Source organism: Thunnus thynnus, chromosome 2, assembly GCF_963924715.1.
Source record: "Thunnus thynnus chromosome 2, fThuThy2.1, whole genome shotgun sequence".
In the NCBI taxonomy this organism is placed as follows: Eukaryota; Metazoa; Chordata; class Actinopteri; order Scombriformes; family Scombridae; genus Thunnus; species Thunnus thynnus.
The window spans coordinates 38,038,894-38,065,707 of record NC_089518.1 but is presented as its reverse complement, the minus strand read 5'-3'; the positions used below and the strand labels follow the sequence as shown (position 1 = coordinate 38,065,707).

The window sequence follows — 26,814 nt, the reverse complement described above, 5'->3', positions numbered from 1 at the left end:
ACATTCTGCAGCTGCAACCAAATTTAAATGACCTGTGAATGACTTGTGTATGTGCACAATATTGTCTTTATTATGAAGCTGTTTTAACAAATCAGACTAATATATACAATATATATAAAACATTAAAAACTTTTCCCAGTATAAACTCTGTTACAGAAACAGTAGCTGAAGAACAGCGTCTTCCTCTTTGAGGTTGGAATTTCACAACTGTAACATCCGGTGACTTCACCGCTCAGCGTGACAAAAATCACAGGTTAGAAAACTCCTAAAACTCCAGTGTTATTACCGACATGTATTTTTAGAATCAGGTCATCGGTCGTCATCAAACGGACGCAGCTTTTGAGGATATCAGGATTTCAATAAATAATTAAACACAGTAATATGTAGGCTTGTGTTTATAGTGGAGGCTGTTTTGTGCCACAGTGATCCCAAACTGAAGCTCTCAGACTCTTTTTGTGTTTTGTTTTTTTTTGTTCTCTTATTTACTTACTTATATCTAACATTTAGTTTCCACAGTGGCAACATAATCCAGAAAAACATGTTGATTTGGCTCCGTAATTTCATATTCCAGCTTATTAGTACAGCCGTTACCTCCAGTTTTTATGTTTACTTGCCATGACAACTGTTTCAATGACCCTAATCTCAGTGTTTTGGGGTCAACATCAGTCAAAGGCTATTTTGGTTGAAGATAAAGTCCTTGGTTGTGTCACAGCACCTTAAATCCACAGAGTTCCTCAACTAACTTTGTGTTTTGAAACTCTGCACAGTTCAAATTAAGACACGGCCGGGGGGGAAATTTGTAAATTGAAGGTAAAAACACAACCCCATCATGGTTGAGTCAACATGTGGCACAATTTCGGAGTGTAAATTTAAAAAAGATGCATTTATTTTCGTATAAATATGTATATATTTCTCAGATCGGGCTTGGTATTGATATTTCACTGTATGTCCAGCTCTGGATAGAGTTTACAAGACAAAATGACCACATCAAGTCAAAATGTATTTTTCATTTATTTGAATGGCTTTATTAATGGTTAATAAATCCTTCATAAGTCAATATGTTGTACAGTTTGTTCTTGACTTACTGTTTACTCACATAGACTTAATTTAATTTGGATTTATTGGTAGTTTTCCCTGATTTTTATATTTGTATTCAGTCTTGCTCTGTTCTTTTTGTACCTGCTGTACGTGCTCTGTTTATTCTTCTGCTGCTCATCTCATCTCATGGGTTAACAAATAGTGGAAAATCCTCCTGTAGCATTGACCTTTCTTCGTCTTTTTAACTCTTTATTGCATCAGCAACATCCTCCAATGTCACTAACAAAGAGTCCTGTGTGTCTCACTTTCTCTTAAGTCATCAAGGCTGTAAATGTCAATAACCTGTTTATAATTTAGGTCCAGATGATTCAACTCTTTTCCAGACAGTAAAACAATTCTGATGAACTAAAGAGCTAAAAAGACGAGGATTTTCCACAGCCTGATAACCCAAATGTTATTCATATTCATATAAATGATCTATAAACATCAATAAATGAGTTATGAACCATCAATTAATGCTACATCATCTTCATGACACATCCAACTTCATCCTGGAGGTAAAAATGAAACAGGATATTATTCAAACAGTTTAGAGAGACAGTCATTCATTCATCATTCATTCATTCATCCTGTCAAGGTTTCAGTTCATGTTTGGTTTTAACCCTGAATTCTGCATCCAGTAAATACAACCTGACGATCATTTTAAGTAATTTTCCAGCAGAGTAACACACGTGACTGAAGAGTTGACAGTAAACTGACACCTTATAGGTCTTATGAATGACTCTGAATATCATGTGAAGGTGATATTCTTACAATCACATGTGCAATAACATGAAGACTTGTCATGTTGCATGAAATCCCTGTGAATTTCAGTAATTATGTCTCAACCAAAACTTATCAATTTATATGCAAATAAAAGTTACGTCGAGTTAATGATAATTAGGCTATTATCACATATATCGTGTTATCATTATCATAATGTGCATTATATCAACAATTATTGTTTTCTGCACTTAAATAAAATTAAAAAATTCATTTTGATGAAGTTCCTTTATTATCTGTTTTTTCCCCCAAATTATTCCATGTAATTAAATCACCAAACCGCAATGATTCAGCTGGTGTCCGCCGCCTGGTCCCTCCGGATTCACTTCTACTGCTCCGGTGTAGAAATATGCAAATTTTTAGGTTCTTTACACACTTGAGCAATAAGGTGCGTTGGCTGAGCTTTAGGGAGTGGCCTGGTTATATGGGCGTCTCTAAAACACACAACCTGAAGAACATATAAAATCTCAACACTGCGCTGTTTCTGACATATCTGACTTACAGAAGCCCTCGAGAGAGACAAACAGAGAAACTCTAAAGACACAAAACTCCAAGAAAATGTACTCACGATCTGACAGCATGACTCTGACTGTTCGCCGACAGGAGAGCTTCGCCTTCTCCAGGCTGGCGACCCGCAGCACGGAGCCGGAGGTCTTCACCTTCGAGCGGATTCCGACTCAGGCCACCGCCGTGCACTCCTTTGTGCCCGTCCGGCCGAAGAAGCGCTGCACCCGGGTGATGTACCCCGCTAAAGTCCGCATGCACCTTCCACCACCGGAGAAAAGCCAAGCCAAGCGTTGGCTGGTCATCCTGTGCCTGGTGGTGCTGTGGCAGATCTACACCGAGGATCCCTGCGTCGAGACGCCGCTGAGCAGCGCAGACAGCCCGGTCAGCGACTACCATGGGTTCTCCTTCCAATCAGCGGAGGAGGTCAGCGCCAGCTCTGCGGCTCTGTCAGCCTCACCGAGCGGCTGCGAGGACGGCATCTCATCAAGTGACATGTCCATCCCCACCACCACCACCTGCCCAATGCCAAGCCAAGAGACGGAAGGCAGCCATGGGTTCGAGCAGAGCGCCGGGAAGAGCTACATGGTGGCTCTGCTGGTCTACCACAGACTGGGCAGCGACAACTAAATCCCTCTGGACTGGTTTAACCGTAAACCACCCTAGTCCGGGTTCCTGGGATCGAAAACGAACCGAGCTGGAGTTGTTCCTGAGCAGCTTCTGGAGAGCAGCGGTGCGTCCTGCGCGGCGCAGCCGGGGAGGGAGCTCCATGCGCCGGCTTCCCCATGCCAGCAGTCCCCCTGAGAGCGGTGGACACAGTCTGGAGTGGGACACAAGAAACTGTGAAAAACTGAAACTTGAACTTAAAGAACTGTACAAAACTTGAACTGATCTTCGTGTGATTTACACTTCGACTCTAACTGCACTTCTAGGCCTGCAGGCAAACTGGATGTTTTACAAGTTTAATTCTGTCTGGAAAACTGTCACTCCTGTAGGCAACAGCCGAAACTGACACTGTCTGTTATGTTAATGTCTTATTTAGTTATTTATTCTATTATTTGCTATTTATTGACCGATGATTTTAATAAAAAAATGTTTTTAAAAGAAGTTCCTGTTTTCCGCCTCTTCACTGAAATGCACAAAAGGTTTTTTCAGAGTATTTTCATCAAAACAAAACACCTTATAAATATTGTGATTATTAGATGTTGAATATCTTGCAGACTGCATTGGATCATGATCAAGAAACCTGCAACATAATTGCATTAGATGCAATGTTATATACCTTTATACCTGCAACTGCAAATTGCAATAAAAAAGAGGCATTTTTTTTAAACTAAAAGGTATCAAAAAAGTCTTGATTTTACAGAATTATACAAAACTTTAAAACACCATATTTTACCAAAGATGACTATTTTTTAAATTCTCTAAGGCTAAATGAGTTCCTGGTATTTGAATTGTTGAAAACATCTCAGAAACAAGTGTCTATATGATATTCGGTTGCATATATTTGTCTTTCAACAACTTTGCAAACACTTGAAACACTTTAAACCAGCTGCAGAGACACTGAGCCAAGCACACTGAGTTTGAAAACATGATCTGATAACTGCGATTCAAATATTTGAAAGAAAGAAAGGAATGATTTTGTGAGGGAAAAAGAAAAATAACTTTCCAGAAACATCCCCTCAAAGACAAACGCTGTCCTCACATGAACTCAGGGTGCATAAAGTTGCTAAATTCCATACAATATTCCTTCACGATGCAACCTTAGGAGACAAAGCCAGGTGCATAAGGAAATAAGTGGCCTGCACAACCCACAAACCATCACCCTGCAACAGATTAATGGTGTCAGAATCATATTCAGCTACTGCATCTAAAAATCTGCATATCAAGGATATTTGAGCGATTCCTGCAGCCTCTGAGGGAAAACTTTCCTCTGCAGAATCACTTTCATTTTTTTATAGTCTGAGCCATAAAATGTGTTCTGTGCTGAGTCACAAGCACGTCATTGTGGAGCTGCTGCTGCTCCTGGTTACATCAGAGTTACATGCAGTAATGAGTAACACTGATAGTGTCTGAGGACTCCACTATTATTCTAATGATCAATCTATGTTGGATATAGCTGCATATGAATGAACTCATGGAGATTATTCACCACTGTTCACGCATTACCTCATAGACAGACAGTGTCGCGTTTTAAGTGAGTTCATGCACTTTCCGCTCGCTGCCTCTGGGCTTCTGGGGAAGACCTGTTGATGTTGATGTTGGAAATTGTTACCATGTAGGAATCATCATGAACACTTCAACAGGTAATACGACAAGTATGACAGGTATGGGTGGTGGGGGGGCGATAAGAAACTGGCCTGTGATAAGGATCAATAATGTCATGATAAAAATATTCCAAATATGAATTCATCCTTTGTTTGGGACTCAGATCTGCTTTTTAAATGACAGTATGAATGGTAACAGGCTCTCATGTTGTCAGTTATTTCAATCAGGACACTCAAATCAAGGTTTTAACCATTTATTGCGACAACATGTGTTTTATTTTGGCAGTGTGACTCTAATCATGTGATGCACTGACACAGACTGTCCCTGAGCTCACAAACCCTCCTGTCTGAATGTTAATACAGGAGGAGGCTGCGGAGGTGGAGGGAGTTACATTCACAACTCAGAGCTGTTGTATACAGAACGAATGAACACCAAATGTTTCTATAGACCACATGCTGAGAGACACGGATCGTGGACATACATGATTGGAGGACATATAGGACATATAAACTGACTTCTGTGCCTAAATTACCACAAGGCTCCATGTTTCAGTACATTTCAAGTGAGACAGAAGCAGCCAGTGAGCCATGATACATAAAAACAACCCCGAACATGTCTGTGTCACATCTGACTACAGGTAAAAATAATGTTTCTTAGCTCTTATGTTCACTACTCTTCTGTTAAACAGCTGTACATAACACAAAGGGAGTTGAGCAAAAGATTTTCTGGAACTTTCATCAGCTTACATGACGTCTCAGGCTACAAAATAGACACAGAAACTCTTCTTCTACGCTTTAGAAAAAGCTTCAGTTCCTCAACTACAGCAAACAGCCTGGGTCAATGTTACAGAGAACAACATTATTTCCCATTTACTGCCTTACACACATTATTGACAGAGGAAATAGTCAGACGCACTGAGCAGAGCAGAGCTTAGAAATGCTAATAGTGCTTCCAGGGAGGCCATGCAGGTCTCTTTTGGAGAAATAGACTATAAGTCCATCCTGTTCAATCTTGATCTACAGCAGCTTTATGTCACCAGCAGGTCTCTGAGGTCTGATCAGGGTTCGTTGGTTGTCTAAACTAACAGACTGAGCTTTTGAAGTCGTGGATCCTAAATTTAACAACAGTCTCCTGTTGGATTTAAGATCTGTGGACAACTTTAAACAGCAGCTGGAGACCTACTTTTCTAGACTTTTATTTTTCTTTTTATCAAATTCATTATTCACTATTTTATTTATTATTTTTATACATTTTACTTATTTACCAACTTACCCTTGACTGTTCTCAACGGCCAACCAGAGAGCTTTTTCTCAGACTGTGTCCATCACTGATTCAACATGTTCAGTCAACATGTGTCAGCTGCAAAACTACAGGTGACATTTGTTTCAAAGATGTTAAGAAGGTGCAGAGTTAGTGGACCTGCACAAGTTCAGAGCTTTTGGTCAAACTGAAAATATACACATGAAAGTCAAAATTACAGCGTGTGTTAATAGGAAAATATCTTTTTATAACCTTATCTATATGCAGGTTTGCACAACATTGATGTCACCGCTGTCCCTGTAGAGACTGTGGTCACAGATTACAATGAATCTCAGGACTGTGAGCCTCAAGCAATTCAACCTGAACCAACATCAACAGTTTTTTTATAGCTCCAAACTCAGGTGAACGTTTACACTCTTTCTGTCTGCAGGTCGACCTGCAGCTGCAGCCTGTTTATAGGATGGATGGAGGACGTGACTGGAGTTGCACAGGTGCAAATCAAGCAGAACGAGGAGATCTGCAGAAGGAAGAGGAGGAAGAATTTTGTTGTTGTTGAACCAGTTCAGTTTTTCTCTCTGGATTCTTCTTTTGTATCTGTTATCAGCAGAGCTTTCATGTCCACAGCCCTCAGAATAATGGATCCAAAATACACAAGGAAGTATCTCAATGAACTCAAGGAGATGAAAACATATCACATGTTTCTGTGTCGTCTGGCTGGTTAAGTTTAGATCTGAGCTTTTCCATGGTAAGGTTGAATATATTATTGGCTCTAACCTCCAGGAACAGGTCATGTTTTGCTTTGATCTTTGCATGATGGTGCCTAAATTTTATCTTTTATTTATCATTTTTTTTTTTACAACATGATCATGTCTTCATTTGATCTTCCAAACAGTTCTTTGTCTTTTCTTTTTCTTGATTTATTTGTCTCTTTGTAGTCTCTTGAGTTTTATGTGTGAATACACTTTAGTTGCATAATTTATAATGTTAAAAAAAAAAATGCGGATTGAGCCTTTTAAGGGTGTTTGCGAGCCTGTGGAGTTCAGTCCAGTTGGTTGGTTTTCCTCCTTGATACGATTCCTTCAGGTAGATCTGAACACAGCAATCGTACTCCAGCAAAAACTGCACCCTTAGGGAGTTTTCAAATCTGGTCCAAATCAGTGGACGAGCAGTAACTTGAGGTCTTTTTTCACAGAGAAAAATCCAAGTGAACCAAATGCATCACCGACAGCCAGATAAGAACATTCTCTCCTCTCATTGGTCAGATGTGTTTGGGATGGGAGCAAGAAAGATTTCTGAAGAATCTCCTATCTGCCCAAAAATCAAGGAGATAACATACTTGGCTGTGGGTCCAGGTTGGACCCTGATTCATTCTCTGGCTACAGTAGCTGTTGGCAACTGTTGAACATCCCAGCACGCAAAGAGCTCCTGTTATGTTTAGCTCCAGCTTGCAGCTTTGTAGTTTACTTCCTCTTAAGTGTCTCTGTGCAGTTGTTTTGGTGCGAGTATGTTTGCTGTGTTCAGATCTTCCATAATGAATCACAACAAGGAGGAAACCAAACCAACCAGACTCCCAGTCAACCGCACTGGACAACGCAGCCCTGAAAATACCCTAAAAAGTGATCTCGGCCCGGTCACAGTGACCTGTGATCTTAGTAAAATATGTAATTTTTAAGTGCAATCAAACACTGAGGCCAGTCAGCTCTTTCCTGGAAGTTGCACAGTGAAACCTGATCTCTTCTTCTGCCAGAAAGTTTCTCCAGCCAAACGTTTTTTCATAAAATTACTCCCACTGACGGAAAAGTACAGCTCAGCATTTTGTGTGCAGACATGAAAAAATGTCTCCCGTCTACAGTGAGAGTATTGTATAGTAGTATTTATTATTTCTGGTGTAAATGTGATGAATCACGTCAGGAACGAGCCTGCAGTTTCACTCACTCATTAAACTGAAAAAATAACAGTGATATCAGAAAACACGTGTTAATGTTTGCATCCATGTAAAACTGAAGCCGTGTCGTCTTTCATCACATGTGAAATGTTTCACTTCACATGAGAGTTTATGTTTTTCACATGTTAAGGTTTGCATTCATGTGTAAATCTAAAAATATGCTGTCTTTTATCACGTATGATTTTTAAGTTACACGTCTTTTCCAAATGTGAAACCTTGGTTCACATGTGCTTTTTTTCATAAAATATTAATAATGTAAACGTATGCTCATTATATTTGACTCCTTGTATAAACTCAGTGCACCGTTATTAAAGTCGCTCCTCCTCTTCTAGGATCCTGCATGTGCAGCTCTGTGGTCAGGCATTACATAATTATAAAAGATGTTTGAGGTTCAGTCAAGTCTGAACATGTCTGAGCCTCATTGCCTCACCTGGATTCACCAGAATGAAATGCAGTGGAAAATTTCACTTTATTTTCCTCCAGCTTTGGTTCATTCAGGTTCAAATACCGTTAGATTCTCTCACACAAGTCGTCCAAATTACACAATAAAGCCGTTGTTGGTCCATGAAGTCCAAATCAACACATGGAAATGTTTGTCGGAAAATAAATATAATGTTTGATTACAATCATGACTTGGGTTAAAATGACTGCTTTGTTATGGTTAGACACGATAGTGATCATGGTTTTCTGTCAAGTAATTCTGAGTTCCCTCATAACTTAAGTGTAATTCCATGGACTTTGCCTGAATTTCTTTCCAGGTGTGGATGCATGGACGTTTGTAAGTACGTATGAATCATTCTTACACAGAGTGTTCACAGTAATATAGATACTACATCAAATATATAATATAATATTTTACACTTACCTCAATCTCTGTATCTGTTTTTTTTAATAATCTTAAAAATCTTTGTTATTTGGCAAAGCCAAAAAATATGAGGGATAAAGAGGGTTAAAGGGGTCGTATTAATAACAATTTTAGTGTTGCATGTGAATAAATCCTGAATGCTGTTGTCTTCCTATTGACTGGGTTGTTAAAGAGTTTTGGTCTACTGTCGGTTTATGCAGCTCCACACTTACAGGCCTTGAAGAGATTTAGTTGAGTTTACTGTTTGAGGCTTCAAAGAGTTGACATGCTTCCTCTGAAACTTTCTCAGTCCTCACATCTGGTTTTCTTCAAGACATTTAATCTCATTTTCATCGTGTATTCTTATTTGTTTGTCAGTTTTTCCTATAAGTTGCAGTTGTCACTATGTTTGAATTGAAAATGTAATTCTGTCCTTCATCTATTCATTCTTCTTTCACATTATCATTTAGTCTTCAACATTACAACAATATTATATATTTTGTACTTTTTATTGAATTATCGTCTCTTTTTTTGACTAAAAAAAGAACAAAACTAAATTGTTCAATTGTTTGTTTACATCTGGTTTGTGGTTGTTTTCAGAGGAAAAGACCGAAACACTTGTTATATAAAACCAGTGAACCTTCGAGAATGTTTAAATGAATCACTTGTTTTATGTTTTATGTATCCAACCAACAGAAAAACATTCAACAGGAAGCGTCGACATGTGTGGAGTGTCCGAACGTGAGTTGTTTGAGATAAACAATAACAGGCACTAACAGGGTTTACTCACCAAACAATTATTCACTGTGTACTTCATATCTAAACCGCCAACCACACGCGTATCACACTGACCTCTAACACAGTCTGCTATCAGTTCTGCTGCTGTTTAGTACTGAAAATCCCTCTGGAAGCTGGTTTAACTGTAAAGGCCTTTGAACAACATGTCTTAAAAAGGACTTCATGTTTACTTTGAGCTCTGAAAAAAAACGTTTTGGTTTAAAATTGTTTCTTTTTCCTGCTTTTGTTTGAAATCTGTCAAATGCAATATAAAGCTTAATAGATTCAAACTGTTGTCTTTCTATTTATGAGTAGCTGTAAGTGAAATCCACATGATTTTTGTGTCGACAGTTTCCCTGAGGTTATGCGTGATTCAGCTGTGCGTGTCCATCATCCTGCCGGCTTTTGTTCAGGATCATCTGGATCAAACTTTATTCCTGACATCATAAAATACATCTTGAGGTGATTCTGCAGATTTTTATCCAAAAGCATTTTGGTAGTAAGTGGAACTTGGATCCATGTAAGTTGTGTTTCAGCTGCTTCCTGTGCAGCAGAAACAACCAGAAAATCATCAACGGCGTCAAATCACCAAAATCTCTCTCTGTTGCAATCAATGTTGCGTCATACTTCAGTTGTTTACAGTTTGATATTTCTTTGAACTCCAGATCATCATTCACTTCAATTCATCGTGAAAGTTTAAGTGTACATTGATTTAAAAAGACATTAACAATGTAACTCAGACAAAAATAAACACAGATCTGATGCTCACTTTGATGAATTTCACATCTACAGTAAGTTTTAAAGGTCTGTTGATACATTATCTTACCACAAGGAAATGAATGGAAATCAAAGGATGATCGAATACTGAACAGATGCTCCCAAAAAGTCAATTTATTAAGGACAATGATGACGTTTCAACATGACATCTTCATCAGGTGATATTCAACATGTGACCAGGATGGTCCACAAATAGACCTGATTCGACCCAGGTGTGGATCTCTGAGATATCAATTCCAAATCAATTACCGAAGCACAATTAAAGGTTCATGTTTAAATAATTTAATGTGTGATTTAACTGATTGGTTCGACCTGAGATCCACACCTGGTCCAATCAGGTGAAGCCTATGTACAAACCTTCTTGGTCACATGTTGAGTTCAGTGTTCAGTGTGTGGAAATCATTTTTTGCCTTTTTGTCTACGCACTTGCTATCTTGTCAGGATGTGCAGACACGTCATAAAAGGGCGTATCTATTAGCTTCATCTTTTAAACATCACAACAACCATCTGCGTGAGTGTTGGGCTGTGTGTTTTGTCAGTGTGCAACTTTGTTATTGCTGTTGAGGTTCTTCGTGTTGTTACATTGACTGTCTGACTCAGATTGTATTTGCTGAGGTTCAGCCGCATCAAGATAACACACTCAGCTCAACAACATCACATCTCTCCACACAAAATACTGTTTACAGCTATTTATACCTCCACACACATACAGACGCACTCTTGCCAAATGCAAACGTGTAATAGATTAATAACAAACATTAGAAACAGTGTTAGTCACTTTAAATGTTTTAGTATTTAAGAAAAAAACTGTGAATGCCTGTGTGTGAGTGCAACATTAAAGCCAGATGTGACTTCATCAACTCGTTGCTAATCGGAAGCTGTGGTTGTCCGCCTCCCACACACACACGCGCACAAACACTTATACCTGTACACACTCATACACATGCAGCCAAAACCTCAGTGGAAACTCTCTGGTCAGCTTCTTCCTTGTCCTTCCTTGCTCTTTATACACAACAAGCAGTTACTCTAAACACACTTCATTCATATTATCTCACTGATAAACACACACTGTTGCTTAGCTGCGGTTGCTTAACAGTATTGTAGCTTCCAGCTCCAGTAATGGAGGTGAAGTTAGGACAGATGTGGAGGACGGAATCACAATTTTTCAAGTGTGACTTATAACAACAGTCAGGAGCCCAAACAAATGTGTGAACATGTATTATTCTTGCTGTAATCATTCCTCATGTTCATACTGACCATTAGAAGATCCCTTCATAATGACCTTACAATGTAACTGATGGGGCACAAAAATGTATTTAAAAGTTTGTCTTGAAGCTAATATGAAGCTTCAGCGTCCAAATGAGTCAAATCAAGTAGATATCTTTCAACGTTAAAGTCTTTTTAGTGCCAAAGTCCCTCTTTTTGTTACTATATTTCCACCTGCAGCTCATCAGGGAAACACTGTCCGAGGAAACACAAAGAGGGAATTTGATGCTAAAAAGACTGTAAATGTGTCAGATATCCACTTGATATGACTAACTCAGACTGCTGAAGCTGAATATAAGCTTCACATCAACTTTTAAATGACTTTGTGGACACACTGTGGATTTTGGCCTCCATCACTTACATATAAAGCACATTTGAAGGATCTTTTAATATCCAGTATGAACAGGAGGAATGATTACAGTGAGGAAAACCTCTTTCACTGTTCATATGGACACCTGGCTGCTGGTTTAGGACACATTTGAACAATTGTGAACCTGTCCTCTTAGTGTTTTTTGAAGTATTTCTGGAACATTTTTAACGTCAATCAAAGACATCAAGATGACATCTATTACACTCCAAGTTTTTCAAGTTCAGGTTATTCTCTCTGGTGCTCTTAGTGAAGTTAGGCAGGTGTTCAAATCACACAAATTTTCTATCTCCTAGAAATCACATTCATATATAATTAAACTGTTTTCCAAGCATGTTGAGCATTTTGGTTCAGGTTAGACTATGATCTTTCTAACCTTCAAGTGCTGCCAGAGTCTAAATATAACCATAAAAAGTTCAATAACGCTTTAATTTCTATAAGTAGATATTTTACTGCAAGATCACATATTTAGGTGGAAAAAAAAACAACCAGGTACATTTGTCTCTGAACATTTCAATCATATGTTCATTATCAATGTTTTTGCAACTCACCAAGGACGTTAATTAACAACATTTTCTCATTATTTTTGAGAGAAACCTGCGATTGAGCCAGCATTACATCTCCTGCAAAATGTATTTGCTTTTTTTATAGCAGTCGAGAGACCAGACTTTCGAATGATAACACCTATCTGTTGCTCTTAATCCTACTTTTCTTTGTTGTATCATTTTCTCCATTGGATCACTGCAGTTTCTTTCTATTTTAGGCACTTTGCTGACTTTCTGATCCATGTCACAGTAAACATGAAATTTAATCAGTTGCAGTCAAAACATAGAGTTCAACATTTAAGGGTGATCCTGTGGAATAGGGAAAGACCAGGAGAGGAGGGAAAGAGAGGATGGGAAACTCCAGGATAAAGAGGACAAAGGTTTTCTATCCCCACATTTCCTCCTCCTCCTTTTTTTTCTCTCCATACCAACAGAGTGCGTCATCTCTGGCAGGAGATATCGAGAGAATCGCCAGTTCAAACTAGGGAGTGCAGAGAAAGGGAGGGACGCTGGAGGACCAGGGATTTAATCTAGGAGAGTAAAAAAGAGTAGAAGAAGAAGACAAAACAGTAGTAAAAGAGGAAGGAGGGTATTTGATGGGAGATTCCCTGGCTGAATCAGACAGGAAGATGAAAAAGACAGAGTCAGGGTTTCTCATGAAATCTGGTCCATCAGTGACGTTAACCGTGGGCAAAGACAGGTTCGCTCGAGCAAATAATCCACCGTAATTCAGTGGTAATGAAAAAGCCTTTAATCATAGTTCTTCTTGCAAAACACCACCAGCATGAAAAAAGCAGTTCCTCTGTCAGAGATTGTTTGTGGTCGAAACTGTGTCTGCGGACGGTTGTTGGAAAGTTACAGAGGAAATAAAGGACCCAAAAAACGAACAACCTCAGACCCTTAACTGAAATCAACAAACAGCTTTCATTAAAACCATAATAGAAGCCAGGGATACCAGGATCTATGGGGAGAGCAGACTGAACTGATAGATGGATTCCTCAAACAGGACAGTTCAGAGAAACTGGCTGAACAGGAAGAAGAAACACTGTGCAAACCAAACAAAAAGTGCATTCAATAAAGCGACTTACAATAATAAAATGTATTTACGGTAGAGCAGCTCACTTCATGGTTATATGCTTTGTAAATGGTGTGTGAAAAAACAGCTTCTTCTCATTTTTTCTCAGAAAGAAAACCTAACAAATTCATCAGTGACTTTTTGGCAGTAATTACTCGTAATCATCACGAGGAAATTTTTCCTTATTTTGTCCAAAAATACTATTTTGTGTCTGTAAAAATGTTCGACTCCACCACATCTAAAACACAAAGACACAGTTGATGTCAGAGGCTCAAAACTGACCCACAGCTATGTTTGAGTGACAGATGCCATCTAGCAGCCGTAGTAATTATGACTTGGAGCAGTGATGCAGTTCAGATGTCACATTTCTGACTGTGAGTCGAGACAGTTGACGCAATTACAATCGTCGCCTAACCTTAACCCCGGGGTTATTATTTCAGCCATGACGACAAAGGTGGCCGAGCTTTAAGGAAGTGGTAAATTTAACACACACCGCATGTTTTTCTAACCTTAACAAAGGGATCATTTTAACCCAAACCATCATCTTTCCCTAAACCTAACCACAGCGTCGTCACGTCATAAAACATTACTGTTTAACGATGATGTGTAACAGTTTTGGAAAGCTCTGACGAAAGACGTTGTCCTGCTGATCACTGCTGATGAGGGCGCCAGATTAGAAGTTCATGGTCAAATCATGTATTTAGTGGTTTAATCTGGAGATTTTGTCCTTGAAGCAATGTGTAAAAGCTGTCTAAGTTGAGGACCTATTCTACAATATGAAGAACACCCCCTCAGTAATCTCTTTAGTTGATTAAGCAGCTCTTTTACTGCACAGCTGCTTGCTCAACAGAGCGGTTTTGTGCTGCTGCAGTGAAGCTCTGTGATGACATCAAGTTGATTTAATGATTATTTATTGCTGCTGGCTGTTATGTCTTTTCTACTCTTTATTTGCTCCGTGGGGTTTTTACTGCCTTGTGTTTTGTCTTTCAGACTGTTTGTACTGTTTTATCCTGGCTTGTCTATGTTTTATGTTTCGTCCTCTTGTCATATATGTTGGTATGAAGTGACTTTTTACCCATTTGGGGATCAATAAAGTGTATGTAACTGGTTGACTCTGCATTGTGTCATAAGGAAGAGGCTCAGACGAGGGTTTCATTGGAGGCCACCATTTATTCCAGCAACTGACAGAAGTAAATGAAAAGAAAATATCCCCCATTCAATTGTGACGCTAACTCAGGCTCCTCTCCCATGAAGTATGACAACAAACAGGGTGCAGCCATGTTGCAACAAACATACCAAAAACACAGAAAACACACCTGACAGAAGTAAATGAAAAGAAAACATCCTTCAGTCAATCGTGACGCTCCTACACAAACAGAACTGTACAATAAGTCCAAGCTGATGAACAAACTTCAAAAAGGAGTGCACAATGTTGCATACCTCTCCCATGAAGTATGACAACAAAAGGGGAGAGGTAAAAGCAGGGGACATCATTTATAGGGGGGGGCACCCACAAAAGTGAACGTAGGGTTACAGTGAACTGAGCCTTAAATGTTCCACCTGTTGACTCTGGAGGATTAGCACGTCAGGATTTAACTATTTACAAATTTTGTGTAATTATAATACATATGCTGCACAGTTGACCCTGTTATATATATATATTCATTAAAAAATTAAGGGTCAGAATTTTTTTATTTTTTTTTAAATGCAAATAAAGGTGGCTGTCTTATAATTAAAGTCGTCTTGGGCCGATATGATACATCACAAAAAGGATTTGCAAAGTTAATCAAGCAACTTGTCAAAAAATAAAACAGTGAACAGCCTTGCTAGCAGCTCTATGAGGTGCTAACATGCTCACAATGACAATGCTAACACGCTAATGTTTAGCATGTATAATGTTTACCATGTTAGTTTAGGGTGTTAGCTAATGCTAATGTGAACGTCATCAGTTTTGATCAGACGATGGCGCCTGATGAAAAGTCAGAGGATCATCAAAGTCGGTATGAGCCACCTGTAGCCACGCAGACGTGCTAATGCCGAGTGCTCTATAATAAGATGACCACTCATTTTATTTATTTATTTAATTCAATTTATTTGTTTATTTGACAGGGACGATGTTCAGTGATCAACAGAGAAAAAGACCTGTGAGTGAGTTAGAGTCAATTCTGCTCTGCCGTCCTTGGCCAGAGGTTATAAGGACAAACTAAAAATAGAATAAACTGACTGTTCAAGTCTAAACTGTTAATGCACCACTTCTGTCAAGATTATATCTCACTTTTGATAAAGGCCTCTCTGATATCCTGCTTCATTACTGGCAATCGCAGACAAACGAGAGCAACTTCCTTCAAAGAGTGACACAATGATAAATGATTAAATAAACAGCAGAGTTTCTGTTCTTGAGGTTAAAGTACAGGGATGTGACTTTGTGCTACAAGTTGAGGACGTTTTTTGAGAAACTAGAACATTTGATATAAACTGTCGACTGAATGTGTTTCTGTTGGTGTTAATATTAAACAAACTGAGCCAAAAGTTTGCTGAACTTGATTATTTTTATATATTTTTGATTATTTGAGTATTTGATGAAAGTAGAAATTTATAGTTTGTTCGTAAAACTCATTTTTAGTACAATATGCATGTGAAAATGGTTTTGTACAACATACTGGAGCTGTGAGAACATGTTCACGTGCGCTGATATACTGCATTCAGTTTTCACACAACGGTTGGTCATTATGTTTAAGTGGTGAGTAATAATTAAGCGGTGAGTAATATACAGTTTCAATTCTTTAACGAGTTATTTTAAAGCTCTTCCGGACATTTTGCCTCACAGCTACAGAAATCCAGGATTAGAAAAGTATTTGAAGAATGTGAAGTATGCGTGTGACAGGGAACCACCCAGAGGCCCGGCCAGGGAGGAGCAGCATTCAGGTGCTGCAACACATACGAGTCACACATCCGAAACCTGAGAAATAAATCTGTCACCGTTACTAATCTGAGCTCTTTCCCACACTTCACACTCCCTCATCAGCGGTGCATCATCCTGTGACGAACCAATCAGAGACCGGATCTGCCTTCCGCTCATTTCTCATAGAAATGCCACCATCATACCTGTGACATGAGTGTTAACGTGCCGCACATACTGGACGAGTCTCAGATGCTAGAACATCTTTAAATATGCATTTGTGAGAAGATAAAAGAAGGTGCAGCATGACTCACTGTAAGAATGCAAACAACGATTATTTTCCTTAATAATCCATTGATTGGCATTAAGTATTTTACACATAAAATATAAAGTACTTTCAATGTAAATTTAAAGGAATAAGAAAGCAAAAATGATATTATACAAAATTGTGCTTATTTTTCTGCTGTTTTTTTTACGTTTTTCTACTTTTAGCTAATTTAAGCTCCAAAATCCTTCAAATTAAACAATCTGGGTAGGAAATAGACACCAGTCATGCTATTTTATGCCACTTTATACTTTTACTTCCCTACATATCAAAGGAAATTGTTTATATTATTTATATGACAGGGTAAAGTTACTAAACATTTATATAAAGTAGTTAAAATTTGCTCTGGCTCAACCACCTGCAACAGTAAAATGCTACTTACATGTTAATGCATTAAGAATAATAATCCAATAATATGATCTGATCTGCTGGTGCACAACAATAAAAATAAATATGCAAAGAAAGAGAAAAGAAGTTATCTTAAATAAAATATTTACATAAATAAAATTTAATTTACAATAAAAATAAAAATAAAAATAAATGCCCAATGATTTCTGTGAGGTACAAGAACATAACATAAAACATCAGTGAATGTGATCCAGGCAGTGATAAAGTTTTAACCAGTTAAACCATCATTATTCAGATGCAGGTTTACAAAGAGACACACACACACGCTCTGTTACTCATAATCTCTTTTTTTCTTTGAAATCAAACACACCCTGGACACTCCCTCACACACACACACACACACACACACACACATACACACCCACACACACACACACACGCACACACACGCCTGCACGCACACACACACACACACACACACACACACACACACACACACACACACACACGCCTGCATGCACACACACACACACACACACGCACACACACACACACACACACACACGCCTGCATGCACACACACACACACACACACACGCCTGCATGCACACAAACACACGCGCACACACACACACACACGCCTGCACGCACACACAGGAAATCAGTTTAATCTGATGATGAAAACAGGATCTTCCGACTATGATGAAACACAGTTTTGAAATAAAGATGGGTGTAAAACTTCCTTTCATTTTTTTTTCACTTCAACATCCGTTTACTCATCCTGAATCAAAAGGAAGAAGTTGTGTTTGATTTTTTTTTTAAAATCAGTTCACATCCTGTAATCTAAATAAATTCTCGATGAATTGTAAATTCTTGTTACAACATCAAGGCAGAAAACTGATTCTACAGAATATAGATATATTATCTTTATCATTTTAAATTTCTGCTGTTGCTTAGTTTTTAAGTTATTAATTTTTAATTTCTTATTTCTTTTTTTTTTTGTATGTTTGTGACTCTGATATATTTTAAGCTGGTTCGGTTTAGAAAATTCTCCTTAAAATGCCTTAAAAATGTGAAAATAAGTTGAAAAATTAGTTGAAAGATGAATCGATGAATCATAAAAATGTCAAACTAAGTGAGATAAGTTAACTAAGAGGTTCAATAAACATGAGGTAAGAGTCTTTTAATCAGTCACAGAGTTTTGTACCAGAGTCAAAGCTGCTCTCAGTGACTTTGTTAAATTATAAGTGAACAAAAGGACTGAATCAATACTAACCTCCATCATCGTTTGTATTACTATGAAAAGAATGTATAGAAATATGTATCGAGGAAACACAGCAAGTGACCTCATGGTTATAAGATATGAAATGATCTGATAAGGAAAACTTGACATTTTAAGTTGAATTAACTTGAAATTGATAAAAACTTATATTTGTAAGTTAATGACAAAAGTTTAATTGATTCCACTAAATTCCCGTGTGATGTTTTACAGTTGTTGTAAGAGCAAGATCATTAAATAATGTAATTAAATAAATACTTTAATATATTATTCATAGTGATTATTATAATTGCAGCCTGCACCTCATATAGAAATCATTGTTATTCTAATAGTTTATCTGTTTGTGTTCCTTCATTTAATTAAATCTCATAATTGGAATAACTTACTTTACCATTAGGAATTCTGACCTCCTCCCTTTATAATTACTGTTGATGTTTTATTGTCATTGTTGTCGTTGTCGCTTCCTCCAACTGCCGACTTTCTGTAAACTGTGATGATTTCATACGTCCTGATAACCATGTTATTCTTCCTCTTCCAGCTCAGACAGAAGAGAAACCTCCGGAGGAACGACAGGAATGTTGTCTGAGAATCAGCAGGCCGATGAGACATGTGGAGTTAAGTGAACTCACGCCTTCAACAATTAGACGGCGGGTTCGGAGTTAAACATGAAACAGGAAGTGATTTCACTCATCAGCCTGCGGCCGTAGTGAGAGGCCGAGTGGAAAACTACAGCAAGACGACAGAAATGAAGCAAATTCAAAAGTTTAATGTTGTCTTAACGTTGTAAAAGTCATTTAGGTTCTTTCAATTCAAAATAAACTCTACATTTGATATGTTACGTTTAAATATTTGTCTTTTAGCAGATTATATATTAGTCAGAATCCTCCAGGCGTTGTTGTAAAGTAAAACTTGTTTGTTTTTTTTTCTTTATGTTGCCCAGCCGGTTGGAAGAGGTTGAGTGATGTCACATCTGAGGCTTTTGTAAAGTGATGAAATGTGAAACCAGCCGCAGGAACGAACACGAGCTGACACACATCAGCTCATCAGTCTCGTTAACACCGAAAAAAACCTCATTCAGAAAAAAAGCTGCTCAGGTAGATTCTTAGTGTCAAAAGTCAAAAGTGTTTCATCAACAAGCTTCATATTTTTATCCTCCGAGTTCCTCAGACTGTTTAGAGGTCAGAGGTCAGCTACAGCTCAACATGTGTCCTGATTAAATGTATAATAAAGGCGGCTGAGCCTTTGGAAAGTTAACCAGCAGATATGACGATGAATCCCATCAAAGAATGAGGAGGAGAGAGGATCCTCAGTTCAGGGGATTTATTGTGGACAGAGAAACGTCAGCGTAGGACTTTTATGAGGGTGAGTATGTGTGTGGTCTACAAGAGAAATAACAACATATATGTTTAAGAAGAACATAAATGTGAATTAACGCAATTTCAAAGCAATAAAGCTATTTAATGCAGCCCTTTAAATGTAATGAGAAGCAAATATAACTCTTAGTAAACCAGGTTAGCAGCTGTTAGCAGCCTGTGTGGGCGTCTTGTTCATCACTATGTGAAGGCTGCATGGAGGTGGAGGACGTGGACTGTGAAAGCACCAAAAAACTGATCAGTTTATTAACAACTTTTCAGTCCTCAGACCTTCATTGTTTCATACAAAGAGCAGCGGTGTCATATATACTCTATGTAAATGTCAAACATAGCCTGGGAGATTCTTTTAAAGGACATGTGGAGCTCAGAACTGGTTCGTTTACATTCAGAGGAGTTCATTGACCTTCATTTTCATGGATGCTTTGAGGTGCTCTGTTTGACATTTACTGCGCAAAGGTTTAAGGCACTTTAGATGTTTAGATTCTCCTCCATAGTGCGACACCGTCAGGGAGGCGTAGTTTATTCTGCCGCATGACAACGAGCCCAAACATCCAGACAGAGTCATAAAGAACTATGTTCAGCAACAAGAAGAACAAGGAGTCCTGTAGCAGATGGTCTCTGATAGCTCAACATCACGGAGTCAGTCTGGGATTAACATGAAGAGACGCCGAAATCCACAGAAGAAGAAACTGTGGCAACTTCTCCAAGATGCAGGAACAACCGACCTGCCGAGAACCTGAAACACTGAGAACTGCTGCTGGTTTAAAGACAAAACTGCTCACAGCAGATACTGATTTACTCCAGGTTTCTGCTGTTTACTCAACTTTGTATCAAGTTAATAAATAAAAACTATTCATGGCGTTATTTTCAAAAGTATCCTCACTTTACTTTTAATGGCTAAAACATTTCCATAGTTCTGTCTATAAGGCCCCGGTCTGTCTGTTACAGAAGTGGGGGAGACAAAATGTATGTAAAAAATATTAATCAAAATAATACATTTATACAATTCTCTTAAATTATTGCTCTAACAGTGTTAAATTCTTTTCATCTTGTCTTTTAAAGTGTTTATTTCAGTTTTCTTTGATGTTTTTAATGTGCTCGATAAATAAATCTAACTTGACTCAACCAAATGACTACAAACTGACGAAATGACTCATGAGTAAAAGTCATGTGAAAGTACTTCGCTCACTGGATGACTCCAAGATAAAAAAAAATGGGGTCAAAAGGTCCAGAAAAAGCATGTTCCTTTATTCATTTCTTTATTTTCAAACTAGTAGAGAGACGGGAGACATGAGATTATTTCCCATCACATTAATTTGTTTAACTAATCAAAAGAAACACTTGTGACTGAACACGTGAGTCATTTGTCAAACAGGAAGTTGGGACCATTAGCGATCTGCGTGTTAACAACGCTCGCAAATCTCTTTTGTTAAATGGGCCCCCGGGTGGTATTCTAGCATTCGAGTGCTGGTTGATCTCCAGGAAAATATAATGCAGATGCCACGTGGGGTCTGCTGGCGTGCATGAATGAGCACTTGTGTAAAGCAATGCACAGAAAATGGGAAAAACAGTGAGTCAACAGCTGATTTTTTTGCTCCAGGGCCACTGATAGTCAGTTAATCAGATGATAATGAATGAATATGTATTTAGTAGGAAGCTGGAGGGGGGCGTTATGACGACAAACTTCATGTTTTACAGTTATCAGTCATCATGGTTTTTTTTCCAGTTGATTCAGGGCAGCTCCGATGAATGAACACCGTATGACTGCAGCCGGCTGGAACGTGTCCAAAAAACCCTGCCTGTGACCTACAGCCGTCCTGCACGCCGCAGCTGTACGTCTGAATGAAGTGTTTGTGTTCATGCTGATAACAGAGCGCAGCGGATCTGAGGGTGAATCCAGAGGAAGCTCAGACTGTGATCACTATCACTGGGAGTTTTTCCCCTTCTGCTAACACAAAACAAAACTGCAGCGATGCCAATAACGTCCTTTATCTGGTGACATGATGATGACTGAAGAGTTATTCTCAAACACAGACGATGTGGAGATGTGGGCTTTTTGCAGGCCAAAGGTGGAGTTTTCAATGAATCTCGGAAAACAAGTAAAGCTGCGTTATAAAAATGATGATTACACTGCGTATGAGTGTTACTGTTTTACATAAATCATGACGAATTGTTCCTGTCTTGTACTGCAACATCAGCAGACTCATCAGCGAAGGTTAAAGAAAGTTCAGCATTATATTTGTAAATTCATTGGAGAAAGGGTGAGACATGTCATCTGGAGGTCAGTTGAGCAGGATGGTTCCTGGACGGGAGAACTGAAAACAAACATGACGTTATTGATAAGTCTGTATTTGAAGAAAAGAACTGTAACGCCCACTTAAAGTGTATAAAACCCTGTTATAAGCACTTTTTCTTTGTAACCTCACCCTGTGTGTTGCATTGTGAAACGCTCCTTCATGTACAAGAAAATAAATTCTGTTCAATTTTGATACTTGGGCTCCGGTCTCTATTGTTTAATGGTCATTACGAAGAAATTCTTTTAACAAGCTGTTTAGTTTTACTGTTTTACAGTGTTATTTGTATGTTTCAAAATCCTACTTTACAGTTTCAGTTTGTTAAACTTTAATCTCTCTGAGTGGACTCATCTGACTGTCTAGCTGTCTTTCTATTATCAGGACTTAACAACTCATAACCTGAACATTTGAGAACTTTTAGTGTAAAGCTGGTCAGTTCTACGGTGGCCCCTAAGGACAAAACACACACAAGATTGAAGCACAAATATTAAGAGAAACATGCTCCAAATCCAGAAACACTTCAAATACCAAAACACATGCTTTCACTTTTGTATGTGTTTTAGTATTTAGTATCTGTTGGACCAATCCCAAGCGACAGCCCTTCAAGCTCTTCCCGCTCCTCTACAAGTACCTGGAACTTGATTGATTCCCACCTACTGCAGGCTGCCAAAATTCAGCTGCAGAGCACGTGAAGGACAGTTGATACAGAAATAGAAAGCAGGACTTTCCCAGAGTGGATAAGACCTCTCTGATATGACAAAAATGTAGACACAGTTATCTTCAATCGCTGTAGAATTAAAAAAAGCTTCAGCAGGTGAGTCGTGATGGAGTTTGTTCGCTACACAGCAGCTGCCTTAACCTTCTAATTAGTTTAAGAAGTTAATTCACTCAAATCACAAAATGTTTCTTCTCTCCTCCCTTTAGCAGCATCTATCCAGGCACATGGTTTTAGCTTTTTATTGTCCAGGTTTTGAGATTTCATGTGTCTTTTCAGGCACAGTGTCCAGTTTATTCAGGATAATCCACAGACCTCGATGTGAAATGTTTTTATTGGAGCTATTTTCTACCAAAACAGCTTCTTCTTCTTCTTCTGCATGCAGATAAAACTAATGGAGAGAAAGATTTTTTTGTGTGTGATTTGGATGACTCTGTGTTTTGGGGAAGTACATTTGTTTATCTCCAACATGAATAGTGTCTTTGTGTGAGGAACAGAAACGGGGCCACGACTGCAGCCAGCTGGACTGAGTTCATCTGTTAAATAATCTGATGATTCACCAGGTCGACCTGCGTTTCTGTTCCAAGCGAACGCCTCAGCGTATCTGTACACCGTTAATCAACTTCTTCTGTTATTGTTAAAGTCCATGTCGGCCTCATCCCTCTTTCTCCTGCTCACTGCCAGTTTTTTTTTCAATCAATCAATTAATTATTTGGCGTAAAATGTTAGAAATTAGTGTCATAATATCCCAGAGTCAAAGTCAACAGTGTTATAAAACAGAGAAGAGAAGCAAATCTTCACACTGAAGAACCTGCAAACAGAGAATGATTGATTTTTTTTTTTTTTTTGCTTGATAAATGACAATTAATTAAGGTCAGTTAATTTTCTCCACTAATCAATAAATCAACCAATTGTTTTGGCACAACTCATAAAGAAATTAAATCTGTAGACTCGAGTGGAGCTCTTGTTTTCAGGAAAAGTACCAATTTAAATCATTTTAAATGTCATTTTCACTGCTGAAACTCATCATTTTCAAAATAAAAGCTAAAGATCTTTGGTTGCACAGTTAAAAAGCTGACAGATGCAAATATATTTAGGAGGAAAACTGGTTGTGTGATCTGGTTGATTTGCATGAAGTGGAGAGACTTCTGTTACTGTACAAACTACGATGAGTTAAGAGAGATAATTTTCCGTGAAAAGGCTCCAAAAAAACATCCTGGTGTACAGATGTTCAAAGATTTAAATGTCTGTTTGATGATTTTAAAATGTTTAAGCTTGTCTCAAAAGCCTGGAAAAGAAGATAATTAGTATTTACTCCAGATCTGTAAAGTAAATGTTTGAGTCAATGATTTATGAATTTTGTTCTCAATCTAACAACTTTAAAATGGAATCTTTTGACCTTCCTTGTCTACAACAAAATTCATTCATTAAAATCAAACAGCCATTGCAAATTTTGAACATCTGGAACATTTGAGGGGTTTTCTTTGAGTCATTTCATGGCAGATCATCTCTCTATACTCATCATTGCTCGTACAGTAAGGAAGACATAAGACTCACTTTCCACTTTTCACACATCTGTTTTTCTCCTGAATATATTTGAATCTGGCAGCCGCAACAGTCAAAGGAAGAACAGCAGCTCCCATTTTAATATCTTTAGCTTCTGGATAAGGTGCGGACTGAGTTTATAAAAGTTCAACATGTCACACAACTCTTCTCCAACATAACATGTTTCATTTCACAAAAATATGTCTATTGCTCATCATAAGAAATCGGAAACAACCTCAGACACAACGCTGATGAGGCCAAATGAGCAATTTTAGTGCAGTAAGAAGAATTCCTGCTGCAGTCTGTCTGTGGAGGATGTGAGTGTGTTATGTGCGTGATCGGAGTGACTGGTAATAGACTATTAGCAGAGCGTCAGGAGGAGGCTGGATGAGAAGATGAGGAGGAGGAGGAAACTGATGATGAAAGGGGCGCCCGATGACGTTGGTGTTTACGGTCTGTGGAGGTCAGAGCTGCTCTCGCTGCCAGATTTGGGAAAGTTTACATGTGTGAGTCAGAGATGTAAATGTTTGGACGGTGAGATGAAGCCACTCTGGTTTCTGCTGGTTTCTGATGTTTGAGATCTATTATTAGACTTTCTCTTCTCTCTGTGGACGAGTTCTTCTCTCCTGGACTGATCTGTCATTGTGTCTGTGTTATATATCTCAACAACTACTGGATGGATTGTTATGAAATTTGGTTCACAGATTCCTGGTTCCCAGAGGACAACTACCTACTGACTGTTCTCATTTAGCACCACCATCTTTTCTCTTTTGTCCGATACTTTAAGAGTACTTTATGACCAAATACTACCTGCTAAACTGATGACATTCCCATCCGCCTCAGCTGTACTTGGCTACTGATGTGTTCAAACCAAATGCAAAGTGAATCTTTTGTGCGGTGCGATTACGTACAAAGTCAACGTAAAGACACGAGCGGACACGAATTTGCGCCAGGTGATGCGAATAGATGTGAATCCACATCCAGTGCATCCAGTTGAAAAGGTTTGAACTTGAAATGTCAAATTATGAATGTACTTCATGAACATACAGAGAGGAGAGGAGGACTGGAGGGAGATAACAGAAAGAACAAGAGAAAGAACTGAACACAAACACACAGAAACAACTCCTGTTGCTAGCTAGCTTACAGCTAATGTACAGTTAATGTGTTCTGGCTGTTTGGAGCGAATAATGTGACGGCCCCAGAGCCTGTTTGTTGCCTTTGTTGCCTTTGGTCCTGTGGTTTGTGTCTGTGTGTTTGCAGGTCCTTGGATGGGTGGAGCCGATGTCATTCGAGTTCTAACTGGGAACACCTGGCCAGTGCCCCAGAAAGCATTTAAACCCGCCTGCCCTGATTCCAGTCCCTCTCTGATACCTTCTCCACTCACCACACTGTGGTTGTCCTTTGCGTTGCCTTTTTGGTTTTGTTCTGCACTGACAACACGCACCTCACATTATACAACACATCCACACACTTCCAAACACCACTGATACTGACTTCCACAACCCCTTACTTTAATAAATTTCAGTTTATTATTGCTGAGTTTGGGCGTGTGTCTCCCTCCTTTCTTGTGGCCTGCGAGCCGGTCATAACAATAAACAGAAAACATCCAGCAGTCAAACTCACACGAGTAACACAAGGTGAACATTTGCCTCCTCTCTGTACGTTTATGAAGTACATTCATAAAGTCCTGCGATACGCACAAAATTTTCACTCAAGTTGAAACATTTTCAACACGGATGCGTATTCGTGTCAGTTCACGTGGCCTGGGGCAAATTTGCATCTTCTCGAGTCTTTGCATTATTGACTTTGTATGTAATTGCACCGTGTGAACACACTGGGGGTCAACATAGAACACAAGACGTAAACACTGTTGAAGCCATTCAATCCACTCCGACTCCGACCTGAAGCAGCCGTCTGTCTTCACCAGAATGATAAACCAAATTAGTTTTCATGTCGGCTCCAGGGGAAGAAATCGACAGTGTTTGTATTTATTGATTCATTGATTTTATTTGGCCGCCCACTGTAGCGAGTGAGGGGAATCTGCCTTTGTTGAAACAGGCGAATTCACAGGCTGCCGTTAATACGTTTAGAAGCATGAACAGTGATTTAAACAGCTGTCTGTGCAGGTTACAGTTCACTAAACACAACAGAGGGGAAAACATAGACTCAGAGCATGTAAAAACCATGTTGAGTGTTTTTTTTTTGTGGGTTTTTTGTGTTTTTTTGTGACACATTTCTCGGATTCAGTGTAGATTGATGCATTTGATAAAATGGAAGCGTATCTGTTCTGTGAGACACTTGAGTGACGTCTTGTTTTTATAACACGATGACATAAAATGACTTATTGGACTAACTTTGTAAACTAATTATCAGACAGCCATCCCCCTTTTATTTACATTTATTTTCCAAATCTTCTGACCGTCTGAGCCTAATTTCTTTAAACTTACTTGAAGAAATAACACGCTCTTCATTTGCAAAAAAAAAATGTTTTGAATAATAAACTTTTTTTCTGATAAAAAATCAAACATGAAATACTTCCATGAAAGCA

At 38.6% G+C, this 26,814-nt stretch overlaps 1 protein-coding gene across 1 annotated transcript; it reads left to right on the top strand.

Annotated features, from left to right (window-relative positions):
• Positions 1 to 2,328: 2,328 nt before the first annotated feature.
• Positions 2,329 to 3,471, top strand: ier3 (immediate early response 3). Its single transcript, XM_067573424.1, has one exon. It carries the CDS (start codon positions 2,419 to 2,421, stop codon positions 2,992 to 2,994), a length of 576 nt encoding a protein of 191 aa, XP_067429525.1. The 5' UTR covers positions 2,329 to 2,418; the 3' UTR covers positions 2,995 to 3,471.
• Positions 3,472 to 26,814: the final 23,343 nt, after the last annotated feature.

What these genes read in the sequence shown, in the direction of transcription:
- ier3 (XM_067573424.1), top strand. Translation starts at nt 2,419, where the DNA reads ATGTACTCACGATCTGACAGCATGACTCTGACTGTTCGCCGACAGGAG.